General features: G+C 40.5%; 1 protein-coding gene across 1 annotated transcript in view; it reads right to left on the reverse strand.

Annotated features, from left to right (window-relative positions):
* Nucleotides 1–2,501: 2,501 nt before the first annotated feature.
* GDNF (glial cell derived neurotrophic factor) overlaps nt 2,502–18,534 on the reverse strand; it is an 83,198-nt gene continuing 67,165 nt past the window's right edge. Inside the window, exon 3 of the mRNA XM_078674978.1 lies at nt 2,502–5,192. Within this exon, the coding sequence (XP_078531104.1) occupies nt 4,708–5,192 (485 nt within the window). The 3' untranslated portion in view covers nt 2,502–4,707. The remainder of the gene's footprint in view (nt 5,193–18,534) is intronic.

Raw genomic sequence — 18,534 nt, forward strand, 5'->3', positions numbered from 1 at the left:
TAATAAGAGAATTGCAATATGATAGTAGTCAGGTACAATTGCGTGTTATTCGTGGTCTATCTTTTGTAATGGCCGATTTATGTACAGGACATAGACATAACATACGTTTGGGTTTTACCGGTATGTCATCACAATATCCGGAGTACTGATTCCTAACTCTGAACAACCTGGAGCAGGATGGGGTATTTAAATAAGAGGTGGTTGGGCACGCTTTTTCAGAAGACAGACCGCATAACACATACTGTGATCCTACTTAGCAAGCTGAGTGTTGGATGAATTTTTGGTCTTGGAAATTTATGCTCTTGATGGGGCTTCTGGAGGGGGGCTATGGCTTTGTTGGCATAACTAGCAATATGAGTTTTATGCCGGTACGCGTTAATTAATTTGGAGGGGCAGACTCTGAGGTGCCACTCGAAATGGTCAATGCCTTCCCAGATATACGTAATGCAGTAAACGAAATATAGGCGTCTGTTGGCCAGTGCGTAATATATATATATTATTTGGAAGCAGAACGAGGGACTTAGGTCAAGCCTGGGCTCTTAATTTTGATTTCTCCCTCTTTTTCCCTTAATTCTTTATGAATAGGGGGAATAGGTTCCCGAACACTGCTTCATTATTACAGAATGGTTAACGCTGTGCATGTGCACGAATGTTTTTTCAGACCGAGTTTCTTTGTTAAGTCAACCGATCTTTTATATACATCTTCCTGTATCACTGCGACCCACCTATCAAGCTTGTGAGGTATCATGAGCATTATGCATTTTCAAGCAGGACTATTTCACTTGCAACAAGGGCCACATGGATTAGAGTTTGCTTACGGAATGGGATAGACTTTTTGGAAACTACAATATGAAAGGAAGACAATTTGGGTGGCATGAAATACAACTTAATGGTGATATCGTTATGAGGCGTGTATACACTACACATTCATATAGTAGCTGCAGACCATTTGATGCTCATTTTTTGGTGCCTGGGGAACTTCTTCACCATATACACATGTAATATTGACTTGGAGTGATACAGCTTTCCTTATAACACCGGTGATGACTGAATATTTTTTCTATCAGGTATTTAACGTGGGCACCCTGATGCCCTTTGTACATTTTCTATCTCCAACAAATCTGAGCTGGAGCCTTTGTGTCTCATGAATTTGTGAATATCTTTGATCGTATCAAGACATTTAAGGTGAGACATAAGAGCAAATTGGTCTTGGAGTTAAGGCGTCTAAACTTGGTGCCACTGGTGTTTATTTGAAATTAATTTTACTCTCCCCTCAACACCTCTGATGGCTGTGGCCTTGAGTTTACCAGTTTTTTTTGGTTTCTCTTTATAAGCATATTCATAATTGTTTTTGACTTTTCTGTTCCTTTGTGTGGATTGTTACTTTTGCTTAGGGAATTCCCTTTGCTCCTGTTATGGGCATTAAATTTAAGTTCAAACTGGTAAGACCTTGGCTGTGACCACTCACAACATGAGGTATATGAGGAGATTGAGAATCTTCTCTACATTTGAGCCAGTTATGTGTTTTAAGTCACTGGGGATTGTATGAAAATTAAAATAAAAAAATGTATTAATAATCCTAGCTAATTATTATTGTATGTATCCAAAACATGTTTCCCTCTGTTTGTTGTTTATTTTTGTGTCTTTTATTTTATGTTATTCCATTTATCTATGTGTTTACTTACAAAAGTGTTTTTTTGGTGTGGTTAGTAATGTTTCAATTTTCCTAACAGTTATTCTTGCTTTAATTGGTGGTGTCTTGTGCCGTGTCTTGATGTATTTATATAAATTGATTTTGATTCTTGTGCTGTGTTATTGATGTGTTTTTATATATTGTTTTTCAGCCCTAATGAAGTTCCAAGTGTTTTGTGGAACGAAACGCATTGGCTGGACTTTCTGTGTAAACACAAAGAAATTAAATTTGAAAAATAAAGAACTTTCGACAAAGACATCTAATTAGACTTCCTTTACCTGGTGCACCTCCATTAGCCTCGTATTCTCATATTTCCTAGCAGTCTAGGTCTGCTGGAATGCTTGAAACACTTATTGCTCATATAGGAGGACATAAGTTGGGCAACAGCTGGAATGTTAATGGTATAACAATGCCTTGTCAACATTTCTAAATCAAAACATCCTATTTTTTTGTATTTATCTCCAGCTTGACCGTGTTCGCACTTAAGTGCTCAAGATAGCATTGTTGTGATTATGGTTCATTTTTGTAGGTTTTTTAATAACAGGTGAACAGTTCCTTGTATTGTTATTGGTTATCTACTTGCTCCACATTCATGTGGTTTCATACTGCCTTAGGATGCATGTGTTAATATTACCCAACTCAATGGTCCTTATTTTAGGAACCTTATAGGAATTAAAGAAGAAAGTGCTCTTCCAGGATTCAAATCTGTATCTCACAACATGCAAATTAGTTGATTAAACCACCACACATCATTGTATGTAAGTAAATATGTTAGAAGGCTGTGTGTCATAGAAAAAGACAATGCAGATGATGATAGAAATGAGTTTTATTTTGTAAAAAGTTATAAAATGAATATTGTACAAAAATAAAGTCTGTAGAGAACTTTGGTTGAATGACACAAAATGACGGAGACATGTGAAGTAAAACCTGTAGAGAAGTATGACTATTTTCTTTGATACAGTTGGGAAAATCACAAACTTTACCCTCTTGCTTTAGGGAACATATAGTTAATTAATAAGCCTGTTGATGGCATGGTGCACATTTCTTTGGGCAGGGAGTCCACAACCAGTGAAGCAGCAATAAAGGGTTTATTACCAATGCACCAATTTGAATTAAAACCATTTAAACTGGTGTAGGACCCTATTATTTTGCTCTTGAAAGGCTGATGGAAATTGATGACCATCCACTTTGTGAAAAAGTTACTAATAAAAGGGATACTTCAAGAAATGCATGTTAACAATCTTCTAATATTGCAAACGTTATTGCACAAACTAGCTCTTGCTAATATGCCCAGGGCTAACATTTTACAGTGCCAGTTTACTATAAGTACAATGGAAATTATGAGTGGGGCTTTGTTTAAGAATACTGGAAATTCTTTCCTTGAAAACTAATAATATCCAGGAACTAGCATTAACAATTCACAAACAGAATGGAGAAATATTTTTGCAGGACTTAATACTTAGCAGAAATTTTAAATTGATGGTGTGGCTGATAGTCTAGGTCCGCTTTGTTACTCGCATTAACCATTTCCCAGCAGCAGAAAGAAGGCTATCTATGTTGAGCCAATTGCAAAGCGTTAATATCCTTTGTGCACTTCCTTCTCTTACAAAGAAACTCTACCCACCTTGTGTAGAAAGAATGGTTCTTAGTGGATGAGTAATACATGTGTGCCAAGTGGATCATGAAGTATTGTGTTGAATTTGCTACTCTCAAATCATGTTTTACAAAGTTTTGTTTCATTTCTGTAATCATTTAGAAATGTCCTGAATATTTTAGACAGAACGTTTTATAGATTAGTCATAATAATGAAAAGTCATCAATAATATGCCAGTGTATGTTAATAACACATCGCTACAACACACTGCAATGTGCTAGCCAGAATAGAGATTGGAAACAAATTATCAGGTTTAGGAAATACTGTTACTAAATATGCATCCTGGGACGTCCTTAATCAACCTTACATACATTTTATTGATATGCAATAGCAAAGTAGTTTTTGTTTAAAAAGGTAAAGTGAGTGATTCTTTTGTTTTTTGTAAATGTTAACACTTGGATTCTTGTTCCCAGCTTAACTCTTGCGAACATGTTCCACTTTGGCACCTTTGAAGAAAGTCTTTAATAAATAAGAAAAGAGAAAAGGTTCATAATTGGACTATAATAAATAACAATAACTTAAATCTCAATAAATATCTATTATATATTTATGAATCTGAATGGATGCATGGCATCAAATAGTCAAGTTTTGGTCGCAATGACCAATCATAGATGTACTGTTATGCAAGAGAAATTAGTCTTTTTTTGTAAACCAGAAGAAATGCCTTGTGTGTTGTGCAGCAGGATACACTAACTCCCCACTACACACAATGCTTAAAACCACAATGTCTCGTGAAGGGCAACAGTCCAGTGAGATCTCAGTACTTTAAAACATTATCTGCAAGACTTCGAACAATTACCCCAAACACTTTACCGTTGTCCTTCTCTTCATCCCGCCATAAATTAAACAGTTAAGGCAAGTGTGTCTTGTTTAAATTTTGATGTGCTTATTAAAGTAAAAGACACTCTTCTGTATGTTTCCAAAGGCCATCTTCAAATAGAAAGAACCCTATGATTTTAAATGTTGTTACGTTAAATCACACCAGTAGCAATTCTTATTGTAATGGCAAAAAGTGGTTGAAACAAAATGCTCAAAATACAATACATAGTTGGTTGTGTTCAAGCCTATAAACTGATCTCACCATCCTCTTTGGTTAACCATGCCCAACGAAATGGTTAAAGCACATCCACCCATCCATCAATGCTGCCAGTCCAGCCATAAACAACTCTTTGTGACTCCTGTCCTATCCGTGGCTCTGTCGCTGGCTATTTCTCCCCTGGAGGCTCCCTTGTCGACTGCATTCCATCGCCCTTGGTCCTCTTCTCCCTCCTCAGAAGCCTTTTTCCTGGGAACCTGATCCCTCTCTTTGCACTACTCGCAGGAATGGAACTACTCACTGTATTGTTGTGATATTAACCAGTCAGACACATCCACATCTTCTTGCGGAATGTTGCCGTAGTGTGTGATAAACCAAGTTATCATCTAAAAATGCAAGGTCATCATCAAAGGCGATGGGTCTGCAACAAGCCTGTTTCACTTTGTCATTTGCAAACTTTTTCTTTCTAGTTAAATTTTTTAAGATTTGGTCATACGTGGTCTCTGGAGCATTGCAGGTCCCACTGCAGTACCGAAAGATAAGCTCCTCTTTGGTTTCATATCCCAGATCCAGGTCAGTCACGTTTAAATGGATTTCCTTTAAAACACAACCCTTGTTCTTTCGCCTTCTGTCTTTTCCTGTCTTTTTAGAGTAATTATCCATATTTGCTGCTACCTTTTGTCGACTCCGCTCCCTTTTTGAAAGAGTTTGAGTTTGTCTGTCCGATGATCTCTTCAGTCTCTTAATGGTATCTTGGATATATTCCATCACATCATCAAGTCGATCTGGATAGTGGTCAGGCATATTCGCTGCAAAATAAAATTATAAAATGTAGTTTTACTGCTTGACAACAATGATCATCATCGAGCTTGGTTAATGATCAATATATGATTGAGATCACCTTTACGCTTTATCCAGCTAATCCCATTAAAAGCCTGAGCACAGCATCTAAATGCATCTGGACAATTGTTTGAATCGTTTTGTTTGAAAAAACACTTTTGTTACCAAGTGGTGCGAGAAACAATTTATAAAAAGTAATAAAAACCAAAGCTACAAAAGAAACATGCGGAATTATGGGAGGGAGAAGATACAGGTATGATTATGAGAGGAAGAGAAAACAGATAAAGGACCAACAGAGAATGTCTTCCATTCCAAACAAGCGAAAATCTTTTTCAAATGTAATACAAAATAAGGAGAAAGGAGAATGCCAGATGGGAAATAAGTAGACAGGAAGAGAGGACTATTAATTTGAAAGGTGTTTAATGGGGAGGTTTTTATCATTGAAATAAAGCTCCCAAAATCAAAAGAAACTCAAACCCATTAATAAGATAACTTCATTCATTTTCTTCACATTGTGAAGAAAACTTTCAAGCAAATTGTTTTCAAACCATACGAGTAAAAAGGAGTTGTAATTTAAATCATAACATTTTAACTAATATTGCTGATTATGCACATAAATTATGGTGATTATGCACACACATTATGGTGTGTAATAATTATTTTTCCCACTAGTTAGATATTTTAAAACCTTTTTTGTATATATAAGTAACCCACTCCATTATTCCAAATAGGTGTATAGGAACATTTGTTTGTGAAGTGTTCCCGCGTCTATGCAGGTAGTAGCATGCCCCAGTCTGTAGAAGGTCAGGGATGAACCCTATGATGAAGCATGCCACCACGGGGCAACCCTGGTGGGTGGGGGTTATTTAAAAGAACATTTTCTTTTCCCGTCCTACAAGGAGCTTGCATCTCCATTCTTCTCTAGCAGAAGGGACTTTTCTTTGGTTACTGGATTTCAGTTTGGAGGACGAGTCTACCTCCTTTTGCCTCTACCCTCCCTTAGTGGTTTTGATATGATAATATAAATATAGTCATGCGACTGAGAATACTACTCAGACTGAAAACAGACTCTGGTCTAGGACAGAATCCACACGGCATGGGCATGAAGGTAACCAACAGCGCAGCTCTGATGGCAATTCAGTGCTGTACAAATCTCTACTAACATAACATAGTGTCAAATGGAAAGAAAAGGGATTAGGACACCATGCTGTTTGTTAACCCCATCTAAATATTTGAATATGGCAAATGATGCAACAGAATTAATTGTTACCAAAAACAGCCGTTTTGCTTCTGAGCCCAGTGGAGTCTATCTCAATTGTCCGTTTTTTCAGGTTACAGGACATGGAGAACATATTTGAATCCTGTGTGACTTTGTGCCCTTCTTCAAGCCAGGCCTAACTGTCTGCCAAGCATGAAAGGCACGAAGTCTTTATAGAGTGTATATGTGCAATGCTTAAGCTTAGAAACAAATGTTTTGAGTGTTGATGCCAGCTAAGGTAGTGTGTGAGATTGCCATATTATTTTAGCAGCAGGTTGACATTTGTCGCGCAAACTGCTGTTTTGTGTGCTGAGTTGGTCCGCTTCTGTGTTGTCTTTCCCTGGCAGGTTAATTGTGTGTAGGCTGATTTTGCTTGAATTGGCCCATTTCAATATTTCTTGAGCTAGTTTGCTCAGGGTGAATGATTTCATTTCTCTCGTTTTTTTTTAGGTAAAACATAGTCATGGTGTTGTCCATTTGTAATAATACTGTCTTCCTTCCAATATGTGCTTGGAATGCCTTTAGTGCCTAGAACACTGTCTTCATCTCTAGGAAGTTGATGTGCTTTATATTGTTACATTGACCCCATACTTTCAGGTTTCCTGAATGTGCTCCCCATCCCTTGTGGCATGCATCTGTTGAAATGGTCACAGAGGGAGTTTCTGTCCTGAAAGGTCTGTCTAGTGTTATGTACTTGGATGCCCACTATTGTATCTCTCTTTGAATCCTTTCTGTTACAACCACTAGATATTCTAACTCCCTGATGTTGTTTGAGACCAACTGCTGCATAGCCACTCTTGCAGATGGTGCATGTGGAGGCATGAAGGAGTGATGAGGGGAATTCATGATGCTATCATGCCCATGAGCTTCATGACTGTCCTCACTATCAGAGGCTTGCCCTTCTGGTAAAGGTGAGTTTCTTGTTTGATTGTTTGTATTCTTCTTTGACTTGGGTATGCCTATGCAACTTTGGAGTTTAATCTTGCTCCTAAGAAGGTTTTTTCTTGTCCTGGCCTTGTGGATGATTTCTTGTGGTTTATAGAAACCCCTTTTTTTGCAGTGTTGTGATCACTTGATTGATGTGAGTGTAACATCTCTGTTTTGAATTTGCTTTCACAAACCAGCTGCCTAGGTAGGGATAGACTTGTATCCCTCTCCTTCTTAGGGATGCGGCCACCGTTGCTAGGCACTTTGTGAAGACTCTTGGTGCCGATTTTATCCCAAAAGGCAGAACTTTGAATTGGTAGTGAGCGTTCTCGTAGAAGAACCTGAGGTAATTCTTGTGAGCTTGGTTCATGGGGCTGTTGAGATAGGCATCCTTTAGATCTATTGTTGCCATGAAATCCCCCTTTTGTAGCTGTGGGATTACCTCCTGCAGTGTTGCCATCTTGAAGTGCTGTGTGCGAATGAATTTGTCTATGAATCTGAGGTCTAAGATGGGTCTTAGCGTGAGGTTTTGATTTGGTACTAAGAAGTAAGGTGAATAGTTTCCTTTGAAGTGTTCCCTCTTTGGTACTTTCTCTATTGCTTGTTTTTGCAGGAGATCCTTTATTTCTTGTCTTAATTGTAAGAGTTCTGTTCCTTGTAACTTCTTTTTTGGTGCGTTTGGTGGGGGTTGTTTGTTAGTTCTATACAATAGCTGTGGCGTACCACGTTTAAAATCCAATTGTCTGTGGTGATGTATTTCCATTGCAGTAGGTGGTGTGCTATTCTGCATCCCACTGGTGTTGTGGGGGGGGGGTCTTTTGTTGTGGACAAGTCACTTGGAGTTTGCTCCTCCTCCTCTTGAGGGTTGTCCCCTGCCTCTTCATCTGCCCTGAGATGACTGCCTTGGCTGCTGTTGCCAGCCTTGGTATCCGGAATGCTGGTTTGATTGCTGCCCACTGCCTTGAGATTGATGTTGTTATTGATCTGTTGAGAAGACTCCTCTACCTGCGGGTCTTCTGGTGTTAAAACCTCCTCTTTTGAAGGTGCTCCTCTGTTGTAGGGCTCCCATATCTCTGGCAGCATCATTGTCCTTTTTATTTGCTGATTCATCCGCTTCACTTCCAAACAGGGCGTCTCCTGTGAAGGGCCTGTTGATTATTAAGGTTTGTACCTCTTGTTTGAAGCCTGAAATTCTGAGCCAGGGGTACCTTCTCAACGTAGTGCCTGTGCACATTTGTCTGCTGGCTGTATCGGCAGCGCCTAGGGCTGATTTCATGCAGGTGCCAGCTATGTTATTTCCCTCTTGTATGATAGATATTGCCCTCTTTTTATCTTCTTCTGGGAGCTTGTTCATCATTTCCTTGATGTCATCCCATTGTTGGTGGCCATACTTGTTAACAAGAGCATTGGAGATGCAATGTGCAATTGCGTTGCTGCTTCTTTCTCTCTCGATCTCCCTACCATGTCCATTATTTTGGTTTCTCTCTCTGGAGTTGGCCAGTGGGCATTGCCTCTTCTTCTTGTCGTGGTGACAATGATAGAATCTAGCACTGTGTTTCCCAGAATGTATTTTGGGTCTTTAGTGGATGGCTTGTATTTTATTTTCCACCCTTGGGGTTACCCCCTTTGCTGAGGCAGGCTCCTTGAAAACCTCCTTGCCCTGGTCCATTGTGTCCCTTTGGTGGATGGTGGCAAAGTCTCTAGGAGGAAACAGGAATCTACTTTCTCCTCCTCTAAGGGGACCCAAAGGTATCAGCTACTCTGTTGATGAGGCTGTTGTAGAAGGCAATGCCGTCTGGTGGCGAAGCCTTTGGGGCATAGCTACAGACCACCTCTTCTGGGCTTTGTGTGTCAAGGTTGTTCCATTCATTCTTGAAAGTCCCCTAGGCTTCCTCTTCTTCTGGGGCGCCGAGTTCGTCTTCGATGGTTTCCTCGTGCAGTTCGGGGGTTGCTGGAGCTTCGAGGATCACTTCCTCTTCTTTGGCATTTTTGGCGGCACCAGTGGGTTTCGTGGGAATTTGGAATGTCTTCAGCGCTTTGTTAAACTGCTTTTTTCATTGAAGGAGTGCCGCTAGTTCTGCTTCGAGGCGTCTTTTCTTTTTCTCCACCTCGAGGGCCCTTTCGACATCTGAGGCCGGGGAGATCCTCTTCTTGGGTGTGGTGGCTTCTGGCTCCGAGGCTGTGGTCTTTCCCTTCGTGGACTCTCGTTCGGCGATTGCCTTCGTTGATTTAGACAATCTTCCCTTGTTGGTATTCCTGGGGTGAGATCCGTGTTTTTTTTTTGGTCACTGCTGACCCTCGGTCGTCATTTTCTTCAACGCCTGAGCTGCCTTTTGCACCTTCTTTTCTCGTGGCCCTTGGTTTCCTATGGTTCAGGGTTTCTTACCTTGTCCGTCTTTTTCTCTGTCACCTACTTTGCGGTGCGCCTCTTCTTGGCATCTCCTTCGAGGATTTTGATGTCTGATCCCTCGTGGGTCGATTCTGCAGATACTCCCTGGTCGTCCTCGTCGCTTGAGAGGCCCAAGTCCCTCAATGAAGGCTATTTCTGGCTTTGGAGCATGGGTGCGTAGTGGTCTTCCCTCTGCTGTCGGCATAGCTTGAGTGTCTTCGACACGAACACCGCGCAGACCTTGCAGTCCTTATCCTTGCGCTCCCTCGGCAGGCAGAGGTTGCGCTGTGCAAACTTGCGCTGTGCAAACTTGTGTTGGCACTTTAAGCAAATTTAAAAGGGGTATTTCCCATGGCCCCTACCTCGCCCTCTGTTGATCAATCTGCGTAGTTGCTCCGTCGGGGTCTCCCGACGGAAATAAGGTGTCCGGAGGTCCTTCTCCATCTCCCGTGTCTTTGGTGTCGATGATCAATGTTTTTTTTACTCAAACTCTGTGATTTCTTCAGGGATTTCATCCAAATCTTCGGAGTGTCTCCCTTTGCTACCAGACCCAACAGCGGAAAAAAGGATCTGAAGATGGCTACCACACAAAGGAACTTCCAGGGTGCCGTCTGACGTCACACAAGGGATGGACCTAGCACCAAATGGTAGTCAACGACGCCCCAAGCAAGAAAAAAAGAAAAACACTATTCCGGACGCAATCACTAGATGGCAGAATAATGTCCAGCATGTGAATCCAGAAAAGGATTCATGCTTCAAAATCATGTGTCTGATACCCTACATATACATTCCTTATGGCCGTATTGGGAATTATTTTTCCACCCAAAAATACTTGTTAGTGAAAAGTTTTCACTTTAAGGGGAGCACGAAGTCATCTGTCGTCTGCACGAAGGCTTCCATTGCGCTTGCGGGATGCCTGCCCTACTGTAAATTCTTTTAAGTACTAAACCTACTGTCTTTTATTAAAATAATTCTGCAGAGGTTCAGTGTTTGGATTATGAACGTAACAAATGAATATCGCAAAGATGTGCAGGCGATTAGGCAAAATGGTCACTTGAAGTGACAGCTCTTTCTGACTTCTATACTACTAAATAACATAGCATGCAGTCTGCCCACAAAGGGAATTGTCACCAGTCATAATAAGCAGAATAATACCTTGCTAATTAGATGTCCACTCTGTGTTGTGAAGGGGACACTGTCCCCTCAATAATGTCAGCACTGTACAGACAGAGGTAGGCACAGCTACTCTCAGTTTGCCTGCTCTGTCTCCATGGTCTGGCTCTGACGGACAGTTCCACATGAGCAGTAATACCCCTCAGCAGGGGCTTACTAGGCAACGGCCTATACCACTTGTTTATAGATTGGTCTACCTATAGCAAAACTTTAAAGAATCACAAATTAACTGCTACGAAGCTGTATGTTTCTGTACCCCAACAGGTCATTACTTTCTTCAAATTCTCAGTATAGTACTTCTGCTCATCCAGGTTATCAGTTCACACTTTACCAGAATATTATTACTTATTTTTCCGCACACCACCTTTGAGTCCTCTTAAGTCTACTAGCTAACCTGAACAGCCTTTGTTAAATATGTCAATGTGACACACTAATACTCTTGCGCCCTGAAGTTCAACAGCCCTTCCCCTTGCACATGAGGTTTTAGGGTTTAATACTGTGTGCGTGAGATGTGAAGCCACCTTGAAGGAGCAGTAAATAAATAACTTCTTGGTTCCAGTTAGACATATCAAATCAAGATGGTACGAACACCCAAACCACTAACTGGCATTCTGTCACTCCAGCTTCTCCTTCTACCTGCAACCAACCAATGCAGCACAGAACACCCCCAAGCACACCACATTCCACAGCATCATCTCTCGCTGCATTTCTCAGAGGAAAGAGCCAACAAGACTATTCAGAAGTAGATGCAGTAAAAGTTCCAACTGCAAGAACTACAAATCAAAGACAAATTTATTACCAAGGGAGCGAAGAACACAACACAAAATAAGGTGATAAATGTGTTGCAATTATCCCTTTTAAACGCCTCCTTACTTAAGATTCAAACAGGAACTGACCACAAGAAACAAGCATTGGCATAGCCAATAGGTCTCGCCTTTGGGACCTTATAAGTAGTTAGTTATGCAGCACAATATCCTTGGTGCTACAACATCAATCGTTGCATGGCTAAACACTTATAAGGTCCCAAAGGTGAGACATATTGGCTATGCCAATGCTTGTTTACACTGCTGGCGGTTCGGTGCTTACAATGCAATATGTGTAAGCTGAATTTACCAGTGCTTGTTTTCAAAGTCCCTAATCGAGTTCAACGGAGACTAAAGACTGCGATGCCACGGACGGCTAATAGAGGCCTTCAATGGGGGTTACATCGTCACATAGAGCCCGGGGGACTATGGGAAATGTAAGCACATTTAGTGGCGCTAGAGGGGAGCAGAGCTCGGGACTACAGGAAATGTAAGCGCATTTCATTTTCAGAAGAGCACAGACGTTTTACTGGATTCACGTTTCGTGTACAATCATTTCTATTGAGATTAAACATTCATATTCTAATTTGGGAAGATTTTACAAAACTATATAGTAACATCTTGATCTGATTAAGTAACCTGTTTGTGTACTAAATTATCAGATCTCCATTACATACAGGAGACCTTTCAAAAATTAAACTAGAATACCTTCATTAGCACCACACACAGTGCAACTAAGACCTATTTAGTCTGAATAGCATCTAGGGCCTTACACGGAGCGTACATGTTTGTCTTACATGTTACAGTTAGAGCGGCCGAATTCTAAGTCCTTGGGTACAACCAAAAGAACCAGCTCTTATGTCACAAAACAGTTTCAAAATCAATGTCCAATAATTATCGATAACAGACTTTTGCTGCTGCGACAGTTCTATGCTTACACAAATGCATTATGGTTATGCCGGATTTGCCATCTCTTCTATACTATGGCCTCATTGGAGATTTCCTTCAGACTAAAGACTGCAATTCTTCTGACTGCCGACAGAGGGCCACGCTCCGGTTTACATTGTCAACCCGGCTCACAGGCTATCTTCGAACTTTGCCTTATTAGAAAGCTGTGAGAATAGGAAGTCATCAAATGCACTGAACCCGGGGGCGCTGTAGCATCAAACCCAGATTATGAAGATTAGCACAAACAACCGGAAATTACACAGGCCCGGAGATATCCCTAGTGCAAACCCCTGTCCCTCAAACCCCTCTTCTCCCAGCTTCAATGGACGGACCTGCACCACGGCGCATGTGCGCTCTGATACTGCATCTTGGTTCAGTCGAAGCTGCCTCCAAATAAGGCCAGGGCTGAAGGCTGCGAAAGGAGGGTGGGTAAAAATAGCATGAAGGGTCTGCACAGAGCCCTGCCTGCTGGGAAGGCACCAGGGCCGGGAGGATTGCGTCTATATTTGGGGAATGCTTCAGAGTAGCAGACAATAAGAAAAGAGAACAAGAGGAGTGTGAACCGATCAGCCAGACGTGTTCTCGGCCTTTGAACGGAAGGAAGGGGGCATCAACCAGAGTTTTAAAGCACAAGAGATGCCAAAAAGCAGACGCGCGTCTTTAGCGTTATTTTCTCAAATATAAATACAAGTATGCTTATTTTCTCTACTATAAATACAAGTGTGCATCATGAGCAGCAGTTACAGTACTTTGAACCTGTGTTCGATAGATGTCAGGAAATTATATATTTTTAGCTAGACGGGCCGACGTCAATCGTTTTTTCCTGCCCGAGGCCCTCTGGTGGAACAATATAACATCAATAATTCGAATAGTCTCTTCAAAAGTAAACCTTCTAACGTCACAATTCTCAAAGAAAAAAATTGTATTCTTATTAATTCGACATAGTATAAGGATGGTAGAAAATGCTTACGATTTGAAAGAATCAACTGTGAAAGGAAAGGGAGTGCTTTCTTTGGCAGCTGACAGACAACAAGCTGATCTCAGCAAAAAGCCAGAAGCGGATGCCTGCTTGTGCCCCGGGGGAACTGCAGGACAGCAAAAATAAAAGCACACGCGAAGCGGCATTTTCGGTGCTATGGCAACAAAATGGCGTGGGACTGTCCACAGTCCCTACGGACATGCGCATGCTGTTTGCTATGGACAAATGGCGAGAGCAGCCATGTTTGTCCATGCAGACGCGTGCATTAAAGTCCTCGGAAGGATTGATTCCAAAAGGTGCTCGCAATAGCGAGAGCAGCGCATGCGCTGCTTTCGCCAGGCGAGACCTAAAAACTCTACTTCATCTTTGACTGGAAACCTTAGATAGAATTCTCTGGACAGACCAACATCTTGAAATGGCAGTTTATAAGGCATGTCTTGGCGTCTATGCTAAAACTCATGCTGTCGACTTGGGCTTGACACATGAAAAAACAAAAACCCAACTTTCTCACACTGAACTCTAGTCCCATTACCACGCTTCTCACACAATTTATTTATTTATAAAGTTGCACGGCTAGCGAATTACCTCTCCAGGTGACCGTGAGTGCAAAACACCAATGGATTCTTAGCATCGAGGACCACGTGTTGAGCACAGCATCAAGCAACATGCTACCTGACTGTGTGTGAGGAGTTCGCCATCTACTCCTGAATGCTTGCATTCTCTGGTAAGCTTGCAGCACGGATATAACAAGGTTTACATTCATGAATAATCATGCGGCCAGGTTTCAGTAGTATGGCAATAGCCAAGTCTCATTGATGGTGCACCCCTTAGAAAGGAGTGTTTTGAGTGCTTAAGCCAAAATGCCTGAAATTTCCAGCTAAATCCAGCCCCGCAAAAACTGAACCTTACAGCTACCTTACTGCCACATTTTGCTAAACTGGGTTTTTGCATCGTAACCTTAATTTTGTCTAAAATAAATCTTCTTTTCCCAAAACCTAACACGGACATGTAGTCATTTACACATATATACTAAAAATAATTGACAATTTGACGCTAATAAGAACACATAAACACACCAACACAATTAAAAACCTTAACTCTTTTATCACATTACTAATGATATCGGAGCTTAAAATATCACAAACAGCATTGAAATGTTACCGTTGTAGTTAATTATACAATAAATTGTACTGTTTAAAAATGATCTCCCCTGTCCTTTCCTACTCTCCTTTCCTCTCCTCTTTGCCATCCACCCTCATTTATTTAATCAGTTCCTCAATCTAATTATGAAGTCTAAAATAGATTAACTGACAAAAGTGTCCAAATCTTAAATGGCTTTAGAAGTTGGTTAATCCCAACTAACCCACCCATTTGAGCAGTTAGCGAACACTCAATTGAGCGTTAATTTGAATTTTTAAAAAATGGCTCAACTCTAAGTCAATTTCAAAGCACAAAGTAGGTGCAAACAGAGCTCTGATAGGGACGTGGCAACCTCTGAAACATGTGATGTCATTATAATGGTGAGTAGGGCACTTGACTTCTTTTAAACAATTCTGTAACTGCTTCTTTAATTGAAATGATTTGAAAAGTATTCTTTCGGCCACTGTGTTTGCATTGAATAAGAGCTTTGTTCTGCACCTCTCAGATAATCGCCAATACCATCCACTTTGCTGCTTCACTTTTGATTATCATATTTAGATCACCATGTAAAGCACAATTGGGGGTCGCATTAAAGTAATAGCAGTTACATTAAGCAATCCTTTCGGTATCAGACCATTGGGACGATTATTTCCTATTGTTACGGACATTATTGCCTATTGTCTTCATATGAATATAATGATTGTATTACTGTTATTATGGTATTAATTGCAATGCTTTAATTGGTTCCTTGACTTTTTAGTCCTACTGAGTTCCTTGGGATGGCCGGGATAGGTGGAGTTTACCAAAGATTATGTCGTTTTGTTCTCCCGTCCAGTGTGTAGAAAATGCTCTTCCAAATATTTTAGCTGAAGGTTTAGAATTATTGATGAAAGCATGTCTCTCTACCCTGTGAGGTTCATGTTAGTTATAAACTAGCATCAATGTTTCTTACGGTTGAATACAGTTTTTCCAGGTGGCAAGGTAGACATCTTTACAATGTTTTATGCAAAGCTGTTGTGAAAGTGTCCGTGGCTGATGTGGGAAGTCGAATGAGATCTTTTCGGATAGGGATAATCCAGCTATTTTGATGTATGTTCCTACCAAGGGGAACCATGTCCCAAATGGCTCCGAGTGTAGGGGTGAGAAAAGTTCAGGTATGTGCCTGCTCCACCAAGGGAATTCTACAATTCCTAAATTTGCTTCCTCCCTTGTTTCTTAGGTGAATAAAGAGTTTTTTAGTAGTCAAGGATGGGAGTGTTATAGCTGGATGTACAGAAGAGACTCGTCAGAATATGAGTGAAGCGGAGTACACACTGCTTGATGACTTAGGAAGGGCAAACCAGAAGTTCATGACATTTAAGATTTTTAATGTTTCTGCTTCTGACAGTCTTTTGTCCTTTCTTCTCCCTGTCCTTTCTTTCTTTTTCCTTCTTGACTTCATTCCCTTTTACCATCATTTCTGGACTTTTTTTCATCCGCTCATGCATCTATTCATTCATTCATCTTTGTCTTTTCCGTAGACTCATCCGACTTTCTGTTCATCTTAATTTGTATCCATTATTCGATGTCTGCATCCTTGTCTTTTTCCTTCGTACATTTTTCATTCATCATCCATCCATTCATTCATCTTACCTCCCTTATTTGGATCGTCACTTTCTTTTCTTTTCTTCCCATACATTCATACTTCTCTGCTTTCATCCTTTCTCCATCCATCTGCCATCTACTCTCCTCTCCTTTTGTCCCTCCATCCATCCCTCTCCATCCATTCCTCCATCCTCCCCGCTTATCTATCTCTGCATTTCAACCTATCCATCTATTCATCCTCTATCCATCCTTCTTCGATATCGCAGTCTCCAATCAAATTTAAAGGAGCAAAAAACATCTAAATATTGTTGACATCTTCCACTCCCACCCAAGCTGAGAAAGTGGTGGTTTAATGACGCCTTTAGTTCTCACCAATGAAGTCTGTGCTTTTTTTGTAAGCATCGCAATATATTTTTAAGGGTGCCAGTGTAAAGATTGTTGTATGTTTGAAATCCTCAAGAACTTAACGTCTCTTTGGGGATAAAGGTATCTTTGTTGAATAGCAGATGGCAAGCAATGAATCCAGTTGTCTGTGTATAACTATAGGTTATGGCACTGTGTCTGACTTTTATTACGTTTTTTAAATGGCCTGTGGAAAAGGATATTATAATGTTGTTTCCAGAGATGAAGCCTATGCAATGACTTAGATCTGATTTTTAGGTCGAGACTGGGCAGCGCATATGCTGCTCTGCGAGGCATGCTGTATTCGAGTAGGGACTTGAAGCGCTGCCTAATTTCTGCCCATATTTTTTATTGGCTTGTGGCATTGTCCTTCATAAATGCTGGCTTCTAATTTGTTAATAGGCTTGTTAATCCCTCCTTAGTACCTCCTTTTTTTTCATTTGTAATCTCCCATGAGGACTGGTCCTTTTACTTCTATTTTTATACGGTATGTCTTATTTAGTCTGCAAGCACAAGTTTCTCCTACTGCAGGCACGACATGCTTTCCTGCAACATTCAGCGCACCATGCATGCTTTCATTTTCCAAGCATCCCGGGACAATGGCAGCCGCTTTGCATTTGCAAGAGTTTGAGCTATTGTCATTGTAAATGACAATTCCTTATATTTATATGTTTATTATCAAAACAGATAAATAAAAGGCATTATCATTTACAATGCCAATAGCTTAAAATATCTCAAATGCGAAACCTATTGCATTGCAAATTCTTGTTAGCAATGTTGTGAGTTAATGTCCTAAGCAATACTATAGTGCGACCATAAAATCTGGAGTTTCCTACACTGATATTTCGAAAGGTGTATTGTGAAAAAGGTTGCGACACTTGGAATGAGCGTCGTCTTCCTGAGCACAACCAATTAGGACGTGAAGACGTCTTGAAGCGTATAATCAAATTTCAAGGAATCATGTTTTCCATAGTACTTTATTCCTTTTTTTTTCACAGGAACTTGTGTATATCATGTAGCAAGTTGCTAATTTAACATCCTTAAACTTCCCAAGATGTTCAAAAATACCATTGAGAGTTCACCCAATGCATTTCGGACTAATAAAGTCCTTCGTCAGGGGTGGTCTGAAAATAATATAGAAAAAATATATGTAGGATCTTTTCAAGTGTCTCATTGCACAAACACATTTCAAGAATAAACAATAAATCACATGCTGCAAAATCATTGAGAGTTGAACCATAATAGTATCAGAAACCATGAATGTGATTACAAAAAACAGATAGCAAAAAACCCAATTATCGAGCGTTCTGAAATGGAAGAAAAGTTGATAGTCCCTGAAAATTGTGAACTGAAAGAAACCATGAGTGTGTCATGTTTACCCCAAATATAACAAACGAATGTCAGAAAATGCAAGTGGCTCAAAGTTAGCTTGAGAAACAAAAGCGTATTGGATTGTATATCAAACTCGTGATTGCCAAAAAATAAAGTTTAACGAAAATAATAACAAGGTTAAAGAAAGAGCGTGAACCCAAAAATAGTACCGAGGTTAAAGAGATAGCTTGAGCCCAGATGAATAAAACGGGATATACCGTGTGCGAAAGTGCGGTCAGTTAAATAAATGTGCTAGCGACAAGTGAGTAAAACTTACTTGAAGGTTCAGAAACGAACAGCGTGTCCACACCGTACCGCTATCATTACACTAAAACGT

This window comes from Lissotriton helveticus, chromosome 2_1, assembly GCF_964261635.1.
Source record: "Lissotriton helveticus chromosome 2_1, aLisHel1.1, whole genome shotgun sequence".
Taxonomy (NCBI): Eukaryota; Metazoa; Chordata; class Amphibia; order Caudata; family Salamandridae; genus Lissotriton; species Lissotriton helveticus.